This window comes from Hermetia illucens, chromosome 2, assembly GCF_905115235.1.
Source record: "Hermetia illucens chromosome 2, iHerIll2.2.curated.20191125, whole genome shotgun sequence".
NCBI lineage: Eukaryota > Metazoa > Arthropoda > Insecta > Diptera > Stratiomyidae > Hermetia > Hermetia illucens.
The window spans coordinates 63956273-63974030 of record NC_051850.1 but is presented as its reverse complement, the minus strand read 5'-3'; the positions used below and the strand labels follow the sequence as shown (position 1 = coordinate 63974030).

General features: G+C 42.1%; 1 protein-coding gene across 3 annotated transcripts in view; it reads left to right on the top strand.

The window, feature by feature from the left end:
• The first annotated feature begins 7405 nt into the window (after positions 1–7405).
• The window catches only part of LOC119649918, a 45666-nt gene continuing 35313 nt past the window's right edge, over positions 7406–17758 (top strand). For 2 of the 3 annotated variants that reach the window (XM_038052322.1, XM_038052320.1), the window contains exons 1-2: positions 7501–7625; positions 15570–15714. In XM_038052322.1, the coding sequence (XP_037908250.1) occupies positions 15582–15714 (133 nt within the window). In that variant the 5' untranslated portion in view covers positions 7501–7625; positions 15570–15581. The other variant, XM_038052321.1, reaches the window with a different exon arrangement.

Below are 17758 nucleotides of genomic sequence, written 5' to 3'. Positions count from 1 at the left end.
TACCCTGTCCCAATATAAAGCTGATATAACAGCGTTACAAGAGATGCGATGGACAGGGACTGGCTGTCTGGAGAAGAGCCGCTACACCATATATTATAGCGGTCATCCAGTAAACCATGTGCTCGGAGTAGGTTTCTTAGTCAGCCTAAAAATGAAGCCTGCTGTTATCGCCTTTGAAAATATAAGCGAAACGCTATGCACTCTGCGTTTGCGAGCCAAGTTTAGAAATATAAGCCTCATAAACGTTCACGCCCCTACAGAGGAGACTGCAGAGTCGGAGAAGGATATCTTCTACGAGTTGAGCGGACTCTCGGAGCCTGTCCCAAGTATGAAATCAAAATCATACTTGGAGATTTCAACAGTCAAGTAGGGACGGAGCCAGTATTCAGGCGATACGTTGGCTCCCATAGCTTACATAAGGTTGTTGGAAGCACCTGGTTTGCGCGGAAAGCGGTTCACAAACATACGTGGGCCTCTCCAGACGGGACCACTTTCAACCAAATTGAATCAAGTCTGTGAACTAGAAAAGTACAGGGAGCAGCCGCACCAGGCGCGGAAGTTTTACCAACAAGTCAGCCGGATGAAGCCTTATACACCTCGATGCTCATCCTGCCGAGACAAAAAAGGAAATCTGATTTCCGACAGAATGGGCATATTAGAGCGATGGGTTGAGTACTTTGATGAGCTACTGAACAACCAGAACATCGGCGAGTTGGAGGTCCCGTCAACTGAAGACGACGGACAAATACTGCCACCACCAAGTATAGGAGAAACAGTCCGTGCAATTCATCTGCTAAAGAATCATAAGTCGCCAGAAGCCGATGGAATTACAGCCGAATTGGTTAAATATGGAGGCGACCAGTTACACCAAGTGGTTCATCAACTTGTGCTCAAGGTATGGGACAGCGAATCAATGCCTGACGATTGACAACATACAGAAAAAGGGAGATATCACACAATGAAGCAATTATAGAGGTATCACGTTGCTGAGTTCCATCTATAAGATATTCTCAGCTCTCTTGCTAGGCCGGATAGCCCCATATGCCCAGAACATCATTGGCCCATACCAAAGAGGCTTCGCTCCAGGCAAATCAGCCACAAATCAGATTTTCTCTCTTGGGCAAGTGATGGAAAAACTGTTGGAATATGGACAACAATTGCACCATCTATTCATCGACCTATGATAGCATAGCTAAGGTAAAACTGTACTCGGCCATGAGAGAATTCGGCATCCCGACGAAACTAATAAGACTGACTAGGCTGACCCTGACCAATGTGCGAGGCCAGGTAAAAGCAACAGGATCACTCTCAAAACCATTCGACATCAACAACGGTCTACGACAAGGGGATGCGCTATCATGCGTCCTCTTTAACCTGGCCCTCGAGAAAGTGATCCGTGATGCTGAGGTAAATGCAAGAGGTACGATCCTCTTCAAGTCCACCCAACTACTGGCCTATGCTGACGATATCGACATCATGGGAAGAACCACCCGAGATGTACAAACTGCCTTCATCCAGATCGAGCAGGCGGCGCGAGATCTTGGGCTGCACATCAATGAAGGCAAGACAAAGTATATGGTGGCAACGTCAGCATTGAAAACGAACCAACCAACAACATCAAATCGCACTGGTCAAACAGGAAGAATAAAGATAGGAGAATACAACTTTGAGACGTTGATAATTTCTCCTATCTAGGGTCGAAAATCACAACCGATAACAGTTACAATGAGAAAATCCGCGTACGGTTGTTGCCAGCCAACAAAGCCTATTTCAGCTTACAAAAGCTGTTCCGCTCGAAACGTCTCACCATAGGGTCAAAGCTTTTACTGTACAAGACAATGATCTTGTCAGTCCTCATGTATTCCTCGGAGATTTGGGTTCTTAGCAAGAAGAATTGCGAACTCTTGGCCGCGTTCGAGAGAAGAATCCTCTGAAGAATTTTTGGCCCCCTACATGAGGATGGACGATTCCGTAGCCTACATAACGACGAAATCTATGAGCGATACCATGACCGTCCAGTTGTGGATAAAATCCGGCTCAATAGATTACGGTGGGCGGGTCACTAAATCCGTATGGATGAGGATGATCCCACCCGGAAAGTCTATAAGGGCAATACCTATGGTAGAAAAAGAAGACGATGCAGACCCTACCTAAGATGGAGCGATGGCGTAGGTGAGGACGCCAGACAACTTTTAGGGATATCGAATCGGTGGACCTTGGTGCAAAACCGCGATGTCTGGAGTTCCTTATTAAGACAGGCCTAGACCGGATACCGGTTGTTGCGCCGTTGATGATGATGATGATGATGGAGGCGACAGAAGTTGGTACTTCTGCCTAAGCCTGGTAAACCTCCAGGTGAACCATCCTCATACCGACCCATATGTCTTGTGGGCACTGTGGGGAAAATGTTAGAGCGGGTAATCTATAATAGATTACTCCCGGTTGTTGAGAGCCAAGGCGGCAGTATGGGTTCCGTAAAGCCAGATCTACCATTGATGTCATCAAATTGGTTACTGGCTTGGTCGAAGATACAATCCACGGAATGGGTAGTACCAGCAAATATTACTTAGTAGTAACCCTGGACGCTTTGCACTGATGTACTGATGAAGGGAGTAAGTTGCTCCCGAAATATATATATACATAATAAAATAAAATTGTAGTTGGGATTAAGCTAATGGTCTATTAATTTTTAACCCTGGACGTGAAAAATGCATTCAATTCGGCCAATTGGAATCTAATATGCAAATTCCTAGCGAAGGTTGGTATTCCTGCCTATCTCGCTGCTATCGTCGATAGTTATTTCACTGAGAGGAGGCTCTGGTATGACACTGATGATGGACCCCAAAAGTGCGTTATTTTCGTGGGTGTCCCGCAGGGCTCCATATTGGGCCCACTGCTGTGGAACATCATGTACAACTATGTACTTAATCTTCCCCTTCCGGAGGAAACAACAGTTGTGGGGGGTTCGCTGACAACATAGCGCTGGTTGTTGTCGCAAAGCATCTCGAAGATGCTGAGTTATACTCAAGCGAGGCAATCAGTGCAAGTGGCAAAATTGACTAGAGAGCTCTGGGCTGACACTTGCGGAGGACAAAACAGAAGCGGTCCTCATCACTAACCGCCGGAAGAGAAATTATGCCTATATTAGGATCGGAAATCATATCATCACTTTCAAGCCGACCATCAAATACTTGGGAGTTATGATAGACAGGAAGCTCAACTATAGGCAACACGTGCAGTATGTTTACGATAAATCATAAATAATCCAATCCTAATATGCCCCTGGCGAGGTTGCTTATGGTCAGGGTGGCGATCTCAATCATGCTCTATGCGACCCCAGTTTGGAAGGAAGCGTTGCGGATGTTAGTTTACACTAACACTACAGGAGGACAGCCCTGAAGGTATGGTTTGCCTTCAGAACTGTCTCAGATGATGCAGTATTCGTCATTTCTGGAATGATGCCGATTGACATCTTGGCAGATGAGACGGCCAATATTTACAATGCGAAGCCAATCTCTCCTTTATCGCAGACGAAGAACGCTAAGAGGGAGAGATCCATAAATAAATGGCAAGAAACGTGGCAGCGCTCGGGAAAGGGTCGATGGACTCACAGACTCATTGCTGCCATTAAGGAGTGGTTGGAGAGACGACACGATGAGATTAATTATAATCTCACCCAATTTCTCGCGGGGCAAGGAGGATATCACCAATACCTGCACAGGTTTAAATTGGAGATCTCACCCGATTGTCCTGATTACGATGGAGTTCCAGAGGACCCAGAGCATATATTCTTCCACTGTCCGAGATTTGTGGAAGAAAGGAGGAATCTAGAGGAGACTCTAGGAGAGGTGCTGCTACCAGAAAATCTGGTGGCGAAAATGGTAGCACAACAAGAGAATTGGGATGCAGTCAACTGCATGATCACATCTATCCCCAATCAAGAAAAAAGGTGCTTAACCTAGAATAATCTGACACCGCCCTGTGATGTAATACCTTAAGGTGATTCCGCGGGGCAGGGAGGGAGTCGGGTGTGGTTTTAGTGGGTAAAAATCCCACACACCAATGGCTTTTGAAGATTTCCACCTCCTCAAAACCTTAAAAATGGAAGATAAAACATAAACAAGTCGGGAAACCGGAAGCTGGGCGCTTCAGGTATGAAAGGTTTTGTTTGCTTCTTGTGTGAGTATACTTGAGTGTAGAACTATCCCCTTTGTACGTAGCCCGTTAAGAATACGCATTTAGCATGTCAGATTTAGTACTTCGGGTTGTAAATTTACACGGTAAAGACAACTTTGAGCTACTTTAACTTTGTTACTGATAATATTATGTTAATCAAACTTGGGGATAATATGCTTCATATTATATTTTATACTACTGCCAACTTTTGTAACTCTGGGATAAACTTAAGGGGGGTTTTACTCCATTTTCCCAAAAATATGGTAATATACTATTATTAACTTAATTTGAACAGATATCGACAGGAAGAGTATTTTGAGGCCTGGGCACCGTATAGAGGCAACTTCATGATTTTTTTCAGATCTTTCGGTTGAGTATTTTCTGAGAATGGGTCCGTTAAAGAAATCATCACTTTCCACCCCTTCCACTCACCGCCTTTTTAACAAATTTCAAAACTAAGACCGGCTTCGAAAAGTACTAATTAAGACCTTTCACTTGATACTCCACATGACTATATTTGGTGAACAAAAATTCTACACCCAACTTTTACATATACGGGGACCCCCCTAAATCTCAACGTAGAAGGATATCACTCACTGCATGTCTGGGGGTCCACAGGTCCCACCTTCTCACCAAATTTCGTGTCAATCGTTATAGCCCTTTCTGAGAAAAGTGCCTGTGACAGTTTTGTTTTACAAACAAAACCTTAAAAAATACCTTGTAAACAGAAGAATTTGGAACCATTTATTCTCATTCCAGAGACTTTTAGACTTCAACATTTGAACGGATTTGCATTCGGTCAAGAGCTAAAGCGACAGATCGGATCTTGCATTCTATCGATTGCTATTCAAGCGAGCCAGTCTTAGATTTCCCGGCAACCGGTTTGAAATCGCAATAATGTCCAAATTGTGTTCGAATATGAACATTTTTTTAGGCAAAAAAAACGCACTTAATATCACACCAACTTGCCAATTTCAATCTATCTGTCCAGATCTTTACACTGACTTCTCTAGCGATCTCGAATCTTGCCCTGCCAGAGACAAGAACGATTCTCATAAAACACCACTCTTCAACACTCAAAACCGAATTCCGCCGAGACCAGCTGATCTTTTTCCCAACCTCGTCAGTTGACTCGGGTCCCGCTAATTCTTGCTTTCACTGACCCGGACCTTGAACTTCAACACCAAAAGCAAAACCTACATAAAATTTTCTCATTAGAAAACAACAACAACACCCCTTAAGAAAATAAAATATGCAACATGACCAGATCCTTTCCTACGTTAGAATATTGCATTGAAAAAACAACAACAACGTTCCAAACAGGATCAAGCATTTTGCATTATTGTCAAATTGCTACGGTAGAATTTGATGTAATATAATTAGATGAAAATGGGTTTTCCGGTTTTGGGGTAGGTTTTTTGCAAATAAAATAAATATTAAATGTTCGATGTAAATGAATATCGGAATGGGAATTAAGCAATTAACGGAGTATATTGGGAGAGCTAAGAGCTGTTAAAATGGGAGAAAAAGAGGAAATATTGCATATTATTAGAGGCATTCTCCCGTGAGATTCGTACTGGACAAGGCGAATGAAATGTTGCATATGTCACAAGGCCGCGAATACTATAATTTAGTTCCTTTTTTAAGGTTCTTGTCCATGGGTGTGTGTGGGATTTGTATCGTGACTTGAGGTCGGATACCAGTCGACTCAGCTGTGAACGAGTACTAAAGTGAAATCGGGGTAATAATCTCGGGGGAGCGCCATGCTGACTATATTGTCTCCTGCAAGGTACTGTCACCTATAGTGTACCTTGTTCTAACACACTTTAAGGCACTGATCTAATTGGATTGTTGCATCTACGATTATTATTATTACTTCAAGGTTTTGGGGAAAGCGAAACCCGTTCTCAGAAATATTAAAGTTATGGTGGCCAGTGTAGTCAGGGTATGATTCTTTGTAAACATGTCAAGAATATGAACTAGCCTTTGGGATGATATCGTATTTTTAAGGGTGCTTCTATTGCATAATTAGTGAAAAAATTAGCAAAAATTGAAATATTTTTTTTCAATAGCTGCAAAATTCTTCATTTTGATTATTTTCACATAAAATGAGGTTCATATTCTTAAAAAATAAGTTAATAATGTAAAATTAACATCTTTTAAGTTGCATATAAAAATTGGAGTCGCTACACGTCCACAGTTAGAAAACTTTAGTTACGACCTTCAGCAAAATAATACGGTGCAACTTTGTTATTTTTGGTTTAAATTATCCAAATTTGTTCGAAATATGGCTAATATAATGTTCAAATTTGATTGAATTCCAATTAATTCTTCCCACAAAAAAAATCAAAGTGGTCCGTGAAAATAAGTTATCTAATGTGGTTTCCTCACTTAAACGAATCACATTCTTATGACATACATACAGTTTCCTAGGAGGGCTTACTGGGTGAAAATATAGTTTACTAAAGGTCCCAGTTCTAATCTTACTCTTGTTTCAAAAACAATGAAAACAAGGATGAAACATAAACATTTTCTGGTCAAAGACTTCAGATATGTTAGTTACGGTGGTGTTAGTTATTGATTTGCTTTCCTTTCGTTTAAGCGAATTTGTCCGTCGCCACTTCAACCAATCTGGGGAAAACCCATAGCTTTATGGACACTACTGCAAAACCCTGACATGGAAATCGCACTCCAGAAAACAAGCGAAAGGATTGTCGTAAATTGTGCTAAATTGTTTAATGTCGCTTGGCGTTTAATGGGGCTCCTACAGCGTGTTCGGTGTTAATGATTCAATGGAACTTAAATGAAGCGGCACAAACAAGTTGACGAGAGGACCGCGGAGTGGGATAGAGCACTTGCAACAAGGTGAATGGATACCAATTGACATAGTTTCCCGTAATTACTCAATATATTACACCAAATTGCAAGGATTCGGAGCACACAGAGGAAGGAGAGCGTGCAGCCAGAGCCGAAAAGTGCTTCACATACCTACGAGCATAATCACAAAGGCTGCAATTCAACTCCTCGGCGAACAAAGCGCAGCAGGAGCTCAGGCCACGAGCCGTTGCAAATTAGACGGCGAACTCACCATCAACACGAACACCCCCAAAATCAAGTGTCCTTATAATGATGGCGATGATGCCTTCATACGAGTCTCATGCCAACAGTAGCAGCGACACGGGATATAGCAAAATAATTACTGTGGGCAGTGAGCATGCGCGCCCATTCCTCCCGTTCGCACAACAACCCCTCGTATGGATTACATCCCTATTCCTACTGAATTGCACCCTTATCACTACGCTTCCGAACCTTACAGGTTAGTTTAAATTTTTGGTTTCGTGTAAACGTAAGGAATTTCGGATTTCTTGGGAAAGTGCATTAGCGAGAGGTTTCTTTGTTTCCAATCGATAGCGGAATGGAAGCGGTCCTGCTTTAGACTCGGTTAACTCGTAAGTGAGCCTTCTTCCTTCTGCTGGTGCGAATTATTATAGTGTAAAAGTGTTTACCTGAAATGGCGGCAATCGTACATTTTATTTAGTGTGCTGGGCAAACAATGCTGTGAGAGTGCTTCTGATTTGTGTGAAGACGGAAACAATGCTTGAGGGATTATCGGATTATGGTGCTTCGCTCCAGATAGCGTAATCCGAGTGTAAAAAGAGCCTTGAATAGTGGGGCAATGATTCTTAAAGTAGAAAAGATTTTACGTCTTTTATCTGTATAGTCAGTAAGGAGTTGATTCTCAGTGTTTCCAAATAGTCCTTTAGAGGAAGCAGGACTCGCGTAATATAAAGCGCACCATTTGACCGAATAGTCGCTATATTTCCGCTTTAACGATAACCATGAGTATCAACATGTTTATGAGCAATTAAATCGTCTAGGCTGTGCTACTGTAATAACTGACATGCAAATAAGGGATCAATATACACAATACGAGTACATGCATGTACGTAGGAACATGCACATTTTGGAACCCGTATAATACGGGTTGGCTGGAATTGAACGTAATCATGGAAGGGAACGTATGTGCATGTGTACATACATTTTGATAATAAACTTAGCAGCGGGATTTCGGGAGTTCATATGAAGATGCGTCTACCTCGCTCAGATTGATGTTTACAAATCTAAATTGGATTTTCCTCATCACCTTTATCCGGAGACCTGTGCCCTGATTACATATCTCATACTGACTGCAAACATAAATATGCTTACCCGTATTCCCTATATCCCTTCGGAAATTCCCCCTCGCCCATTTGACCTTCTGCCTCCATGTTTACCTGGTGGTGGGTGTTTATGAGAACTAATGCGACTTACCAAGCAACTCTACGAAAAGGCTCAACGAAGTTATTTAGTTTGGTGTTGTTGCACCGACGTAGGCCGCAATCCGATTCATGCTGCAGTAATGAACAAGGATATGTTCCTATCTTTATATTCTTCACACAACAGCACGTTAACAGCACTTGACGGTTGGAATCATAATGAAAGTTCCGAGAATCCTTTCGGGATATATACAGAGGTCAAGTTGAAAGCAAACACATAACAACCCAAACTTTATTCACTGGGATTCCCATGGAACTATAATATGACAGGAGATATGAATTCAGTGGCCAAGTAAACAGTCCGTAAACAGTGTTATAATTAGGATACAGAGTGATCCAAACAACATCACGAAAAAGAGTATTCTGTACATATTCTAGTGCATATGGATGTAGAAAGGATGTGGTAATAAAAGCTCTGGCAGAAGAATCTCTCAGGAGGTTGGTTTTTATCAGCAGAAATGCTGACCTATCAAAAACGATTGCGATTCGCATAAAAGGTAGTAATTGCTATGGACCCGAATTCAATTAGAATCAGTTGCTACGTTCTGAGAAGCAGCTTCATTTGCCGGGCTGGTTCTTTAGATGAGGAAAATCAAAATAAGGTATCAAAAATGATAAAAATCATGCTATAGTCCGCAAGAAAACCACCTTACGGCAATAATACAATACGGACGCACACTCAGGTGCGAATTTCTTGAACCTAGTCTAGCGTCCGGAGCTCATTTCTGCTGCTCAGTGAGTGCATCACCCAATTTCTAGTCTTATAGTACAGGGTGCGGCAGTATAACTTCCTTTTTTCAAAACTCAATAAAAACTATTGTATGCATCGGAATATATTTATTTATTTTTTATAATGTAGGTACATGTCTAAAGATTTTATTTACATTGTTTTGAAGATCAAATCTGTTAGGTGACGTCCCCCATTCTCCATACATTGCGTAAACCGATTTCTGGCGTTTGTCATGACTCTTGTTAGCATAGCAGGTGTTATGTTGGCAATTTCTTCTTGGATGTTGGTCTTCAAATCTTGTAGGGTTCTTGGACGGTTCACATAAACACGGGATTTCAAAAAACCCCATAGAAAAAAATCACAAGGGGATAGATCGGGAGAGCGTGCCGGCCATTCCAAATCGCCTCTAATTGAGATAAGGCGCTCTGGAAAGTGTTCCCTCAAAACAGCCATCGACGCTCTTGAAGTGTGTGCTGTTGCACCGTCTTGTTGGAACCAAGTGTCCCTCAAATCCAAATTTTCTAGCCGTGGGAAAAAAAAATTCTGTAGCATGATTACATGCCGGTCCGAATTCACTGTCACTGTAACCTCATTTTCCTCAAAAAACCAGTGACCAATAATTCCAGCTGAGAAAATTGCACACCACACTGTGACTTTGGGTGAATGCAAAGGCTTTTGATGCAATTCTCCAGGGTTGGTGTCAGCCCAGTAACGCATGTTTTGTTTGTTAACCGACCCACACAGATGAAAATGGGCTTCATCGCTAAAAAAAAAGATAGCACCCTCGGAAACGACATCAAGAAGAAGCTCACACGCGTTCATCCGAAAATTGAAGTCACGTTCTGAAAGTTCCTGCACTATCGCCATTTTATAGGGATGAAAATGAAGATCATCACGAAGAATTCTTCTCACAGAACGATCGGATAGTCCAAGGGCAGATGCGTGTTTGCGCGCAGAACGCCGTGGCGATCGCAACATTGACGCTCTCACTGCTTCAATGTTCTCATGTGATCTAACGGGCTGAGGGACTCCAGTTCTTCCTTTTGTCGCATTTACAGTTTGTCTGAATGTTGTGACCCATGTAACAATTGATTTACGGTCTGGGACGGGAGCCAACGGGGCTAAATTAAAGCGATTCCGAAATGCACGCTGTGTTGCAATAACCGAACATCCGCTTGAAAAGTAAACCTCAACGGCAAAGGCACGCTCCTCACTATTCCAACGCATGATGGCGACTGAACCATGTCGGGACAAAACTTTACAGTATCCCCTCTTGAACGAGACCACTAGCGCTCCGCTATGACATCAACTAACTGAGTGGCGCGCATTTTAAAAAAGGAAGTTATGCTGCCGCATCCTGTATATGCATATATCACGTGCTACGTACTGATGGGACAAATGCACACTGAAATGGCTTTATGTAAGAAATACACAAAACTTTTCATACCTGAACCATCAACTTTCCGGTTTCCCGATTTTTTTGTTTTAAGGAGGTAATAATAATCGTTGGCGCAACAATCCATATTGGATCTAGGCCTTGAAGTATGTTAGAGCACTTCATTCAAGACCGTAACGGTACACTACAGTATACTGTAGGAGGCAATGTGGTCAGCATTGCGCTCGCCCGAGATTATTACCCTGATTTGACTCAGGTACTCATTCACAGCTGAGTCGACTGGTATCCGACGTCAAATCACGATACAAATTCCACTGTCACCAGTGAGATTTGAACCGCGACCTTCCGCACGACAGCCTTGTGCTCTAACCACTCAGCTATCCGGACACAGTAAGGAGGTAGACGTCTTCAAATTACACTGGCCTGGACACGCCAGGATGCGACATTTTTACCCACCGACACCACACCCGACTGCCCCACCCCCCGTGGAACATCCATGAAATATAACGTCACAAGGCAAAGTTAACCCACTTTAGTTTGGTCTCTTTTCTTCTATGCGATGCGTTCTTGGTCTCCTCTGCCTTTCAGTTTGCTCGAGAAAGATGCAATCATGGTCATCAGTTAATTGCATTCTAGTCCTCCTGACATGCTAACATTCTCCTCGCTTGATTTTCTTGTACCAGCACCTTGCTTTAGTTCCTCCTTACTTCCACGAATCGTAGACAGTGGAAGAAGACATTCTCTGGGACTCCATCGCAGTTTAAATAATCGCGCAAATGGGTGGAATTTGCGCTTACGACACCCTTTGCAGAAATGTCTTCTAACCAAGCCGTAACCGCACTAATTGCTTTGTACGAGTATAACTGAGCGTTCCGGAATCGGAAGATTAAATACATCATTGTACATGTTCCACAACAGTGGACTCAATACAGATCCCTTTGGTACACCCGCGAAAATAATATACTCATGGGGTCTGTCATTGGTGTTACACCGAAGCGTTCTTTTTAAGGTTTTGTGTGGTATTAGGTCACTGCCTTTTCTCAGTGCTTCTATTTTAACCTTCATAATGAGGGTAGTTCTTAAGGGGGTCATCCCGTGTGAAGGCCGTTTTTTTGCCTTTTTTTGAAAAATTATTCTGGAGAACTGGATAAAGATAGAAACATGATTTTTTCACCTTATATTTACTGATATCTCCAGTATATGTGATAAATGTTTCAGCATGATATCGTAGCTAGTTTTTGGAATACGTGTCAATTTATGCACCCATCTCCAAAAAAAGGTGTTTTTCTGCTGCCACGCTGGAGGGCGCTGTGTTCATCTGAGGAAAAAAACTAAACGGCATTTTAATGTGGACAATATTCTACGGTCCACAAACTAGGATAATTAGAAAATATTGAAAGGTAAATTTTTGGTGGGCTTTTAAACTTAATTTTTTGGATTTTGTGTTTTTGTACGACCCGTCTGATTGCAATTATCCTAGTTTGCAGACCGTAGAAATATGTATTAAAGAAGTGAAAATTTCAAGGAATTTGGTTGGATAGATTTTGAGCTATGGTGGCAGCCGATTTTCAAGATGCAGTTTCGAGAAAAACGCATTTGAAAATTTAAATGTGATTATCAACAGTAAAATTTTCACTCACCATTAATCTGCTATACCTGGTTCATAGAGAGCACCCTCCGTTTCTTCAAAAAAGTCTTGTAAGGCCGATTGTTGTTCTCTGGTTTCAATTCTGGCTCTTTTAGCGAGGTCAGTCGATCGTCGTTCGGACCGCCAAATTCGCGCTTCATTACGGCGGTCGGCATAAATCTGACATATGTAACCAACTTGACATCCCACTGTCACTAGGATTTTGAGAATGCCATTGAATCCTTCGTTGAAAGTAATTACAGCCAGAAAAATGGCTATTTCTACGAACTTGGCCCCAGAATGAAGGTGTTTAGGAGCGAAAGTCCAGATCAATGCATTTATCGACTCATTGTTATTCTGGGTTTCTGCTCCTAAACATCTGTTCAAGAGATCATCTTGTGACAAATCTTCATAGATTGGTTTTATGACTATTTGAACTTCTTCAGTCAAAGGTGCCTTCTCGTGGTGGAAACTATCCAGTTCTCCTTTAGCTTCCGCTTTGCGCCATTTGCACCAACTGTCCTCGCCTGCTGGACAATTATGATGCTGAGGATTTTCGTCTGTAGAACATTTATGCAAGAAAGTTGCCCAAATTTCTTGCTTCATTCCTTCTATCGAATTTGCGTGTCGACGAATAGCTAGCCCAAAAAAATGTAGTGAGGTCGTTAATAACCTTATCAGTAAGTTTTCCAGCCCATTTTCCACCAATGCCTTTGTGATTCTTCTTTGCATTTCTAAGCCGCGTTCCTATTCTTTTCTCGACATGTCCTACGCATTCCTTTTTTACTACTACGTATATTTTATTATTTGCAGAAATTTGCAGAAATACCGGAGAAAACTCCAGCAAAATCCAATATACAATATACAAAACTTGTCGCAATTGGAACATCCATGTTCGTGCTTCCTAAAAGTTTTCTTCTTCTCTGATAAATATCGATTCCCATGAAATACTCGTTTTTTAGTGCGAGCATGACGTTGAACGTTAAAGCGATCTCCCTTCGTACGATCTATTTAAAAAAATCACTGAACACACATACAGCACAATACTTAGGTACAACAAAATATAACTGAGTATAGCTTGAAAGCCTTTCAGTGCTCACTCTAGACTGGATTATCCTTTTTATTCCAAACGGCAAATACGTTTAGACAATTGATTGGTTTTCCATCTTTTTATATTTATACCTGTGTTCGCATTTATAAGGCTCAGGTAAAAAACTAACAGGTAAAAACAGATTCGATGCTCTTTCTCTACTCTAACCGCGACTGCAAACTCCTCACCTGTTAAAACTGTAATTTCTGAACGACTCGGAATATCGGAAAATCCCTTTGCCCACATATTCTCCACTATATATAGATACAATTCCTGCAAAAAAAAATCGATTTCTCCAACCCGACACACGAGATGACCCCCTTAAGCTGTAAATTTGGTTTGGGCCTTCACTATCGTCGAACGTAAGCATGAACGGTGTGAGTCCTCGCTTACTGATCATTGTTTCTCCCCTATCAAGAGAAACTTTTTCTTTTTTCAATATATTCGCGGTGTTTAGAATCTTAAGGAAGCTATCCCGTGTGGGGCCGTTTTTTCGTTTTTTTTTTTTTAAAAATTTTGTGAAGAACTGGATGAAGATACAAATACGAATTTTTCACCATATGTATAACTTGTTACCATTACTCGCAAAATGTAAGATAAATTGAAGGAATGTCCTTTCATACAACAATTCCCTACTTTCCTTTTAAAACCTGATTGATTACTTCAAAAGGAGGTAGGTAGGTATCAGTGGCTGCTCCGAGGAGTCCAATTAGCGCTTTGGTGCGCCGTTTTGATGCCACAAACTCCTAAGACCGTGACTGTTGTTATGCAAGCAAGGAGGCAGGGTCCAGCCGGCTTGGATCTTCAGAGCCAGCCCATAGCATTCACGAAAGAAAGCAGCTCCCCCACCCTGCAGCTAAAAATCTCTCTGAGGTCCCCAAAGAATGGTTTACCGAGTGTCCGTAGCCTGACTCTAGCTAGCTAGAGCTGGGCAATCACAGAGAAAGTGCATGAGGGTTTCCCTTCCTTCTCCGCAGCTTCGGCAATGCGAATTGTAGGGTATGACGAGCCCAGCGGCATGGTCCCCTATCGGCCAGTGCCCCGTGCAGACCGCCATAGTCTTGAAAGCATTTCCACGCGTCTGGCACAGGGCAAATTCTCCTTGACTTGGCACAGCTTGTAAGCGTTCACCATCTTAGGCCCGCGGCTGCTAGGTAGTGCGAGTAGACTCGGCCCCCAACAGCCGCCGGCGGAACACCGATTGTATTCGCCGAGGGACTACCAAGAGCAGAGCAGAGCCATTCCGTTAGCCCGCTCATTCCCCTCTATTTTCCTACGCCCGGGAACTCAGAAGAGGGTGACCTTGAGCGTGCCGCCCAGACGGTTCAGTCTCTGCACTGCTGAGTACAAAGTCTTGATGGCCGCTTGGATGTCGGTCAGAATGGCTATGTTACGCTTTGGGCTCGAATCTCACTCCAGCCATCGACAGACTTCCAATATCGCCAGTACTTCCGCCTGGACTACACTGGTGAAACCTGGAAGACCATATGACTTGGATACACTGTGTGTATTCGAGAAAACCCTCGCGCCGACTCCATATGTCATCCTTGATCGGTCGGTAAAGAATACTGAGTCATAACCTTGCAACACGCCCCCGGTCTTCTACTTTGCCCTGGTTTGAAAGGCCACAGCAAAGTTTCTCGTGAAGTTCAACTCGCGTATGGCATAGTCCGTGGGGATTGCCAAGATTTCCCGAAGTACTTCGTCTAGGATGTTGCTGTGGCCGTAGGACTTCGCTACCCAGCATCCGGACTCAAAAGTAACAAGTAACAAACACTAAACGCTCCGGGATGTCACATGAAACGTCAGCCAATCCATTTTCTTTTCTGCCTTCAATTTAATTTTTAAACCATTATAATTTATAAATGAGCTTTCTGAATTGATTTTTTTAACGGATATGGTAATTGGGAAGGTGAAACTAATATTTCGGCGTAAAAAGCATATAGTCATTTTCTGCCAATTTGACCTGACGTTCACTTCTTTGGGAAAAAATGACATAACTAATATTAAGCTATTTTCTATCCATTCCATTAACAAGAAAAAGTGTAAGTTCGCCATTTGAGATAACATATTTAACTTTTAAGGAGAAATAAACGGACCCCGTTGATGATTTCCGAACTGTTTACTTTCACGCTCAGACACCAATGAGATTAGTTGACCCTAAATATTCTGAATAAAGTCACGCATTACTATCTCAGTTAAAGTAACTAATTTTCCTCTTTTCCTCATTCCAGGTACTTCAAGTTATGACTTTTATTACAACTGTTTTGATGTTTGCCGCTGCCTTGATAAATTTTCCGACACACGCCAACAGTGTAAAGTTGAAATGGAGTTTTCATAAACAATTTCATTGTTTAGCATTTATTTTACATTTAATTGGTAAGTAATTTTCAATGATTAATTAAACCAGGGTTAGTACCGGAAAAATTATCTAGAAAGAGTTTTGTTCCGGATTCCGGAAACTTTTTTAGGGTTTTCGGTCAAGATTATTATTAAAACAAATATGGATAATCTAATAATCTAATCTGAGTTGATATTAAACTCGGCGATTCGGAGCATCATGTTGGCTTGCTTTCTAAGAGAGTTAAACTGCAGAAATTTCAAACAATTTAAAAATTTGGTGCAAGCAGAAAACATATCTAATACAATATATGTGCGCAAATAGATAGATATTGTGGCTTTATCTGCGCTTCATCAATTTCGAGAAGGTTTCAAAAGTGTGAACAGGGAGTGCATCTGACGTGATCTTCGCAGGAGAGGCATTCCGGTGAAATTAATAGCCAATATCAGAATGGCATATGGTGGTGCAAAATGGCACATGCTGCACGGAGGTAAAATTTCCCAGGGTTTTGAGTTCTAATGCGGAGCCAGCCGGGGTTGCATCTTGTCACCGATATTATTTCTTTTTGTTATCGGGGACGTTTTTCATGTTGCCTTGCCCGAAAGTCGTGGAGGAGTTCAATGACACCTGCTTGCCCCCTCTTCGGGTCATAGACCTTTGCCAATTGGCGCTATTTGGAAAGAGAGGCATGCAGAATTGGACTGAAGACAAAGACCCACAAATCCAAAGTTTTCAATCTGACCGGTCATCGTACTCTCTCTATCTGCTAGGAGGCTAGGCTTCTGCCAGATCTGGAAATGCAGTTATCTTAACACCCAAATGAAGTTGAGATTGTTCTGTGCTGTGTTGCTAAATGAAGGTATCACATGGAAAGTGACCGCCAATGCCACTTAAAAAATCTAAGCCTTTGTAAATTCCTGTCTGCAATGTATACGCTAGCCTCACACCATCTATAACGAAGAACTTGGTCAGCGTACAGGCCTGTAACTCGTACGCCATGTGATCGCAGGGAAGCTGGTGACGCTGGATAGAGGGCACCTGGCGCACAGAAGAAGTTGAAAGGTACTTCAGGTACCGCGAACGATGGCGAAAATGTAGTTGACGCGCAATACCCCACCAAAACACAAATGACAACCATATATGTATATATGTTTCTGTTGAAAGCAGCGCAACTTCGTCAATATTTATCTTGTCTGGCAATTCAAACGCATACATGCCACTTAAGCTATTCCAGTTCCTTCCAGGACTTTCTGAAAAGCCTATAATTCTTCTATATGGGTCTGCGGGGCCTGTAATAGTGGATTTCACAGTAACAAAGTTGTCACCCATCCTCAAGCAGTGACCAGTCCACGCTGACGACTCATATGGAAAACATAGCTAAAACATCAAAAAGTAATGAAATTAACAAGTGGAAATTCAATCTGGAGGACAAAATGTCTGCGACCCGATGCTGCGGTTAGTAACATATTTGTCAGACACAGAGGTTTGTGTGGAAATACATGTAGTCAACAGTGTTACGCGTCCAGACCCCTTCGTTCTGAAAATTGGTTTTGAATTAAAAATGGGAAACTATTGCGGATATCGCGCTGCAGTTATTTCCGGTGATTCGTTTGTTAAACTATCTCATTTGTTTAAGTTTACAAAGAAAACAACTTCTTTAATTGTACCCCTAAAAAATAAATAAATAAAATAACACCACAACACACCGTGACATTGGGTCACCCCACAATAGCCGCTATCCAGCACAGATTGTGGGCAAAGTATATTTCACTTTTGTTTGTTGTAATTATATCATATATATATGTTTAAATTTACACGGTGCATCGCCTCCATCACAGTAGATCTACTATAGGCAGTACCCACACTAAAATGACCCGACTTGCGAATGTGCTGCAGAAGCTTATCTGTACACATCAGAGACGCTTAAAAAGGACAAGGCATAATCTTCATCAAATCGTATTGATAAGAGAGAGATGAAAAGAATATGTCAGCCATGGCACTAATGCGTGCTCACCCATATAGCCAAACGTAGTTTCCCGTATTCACTTCTACATAGACAGAAACGTGCCAATTTCACCAACC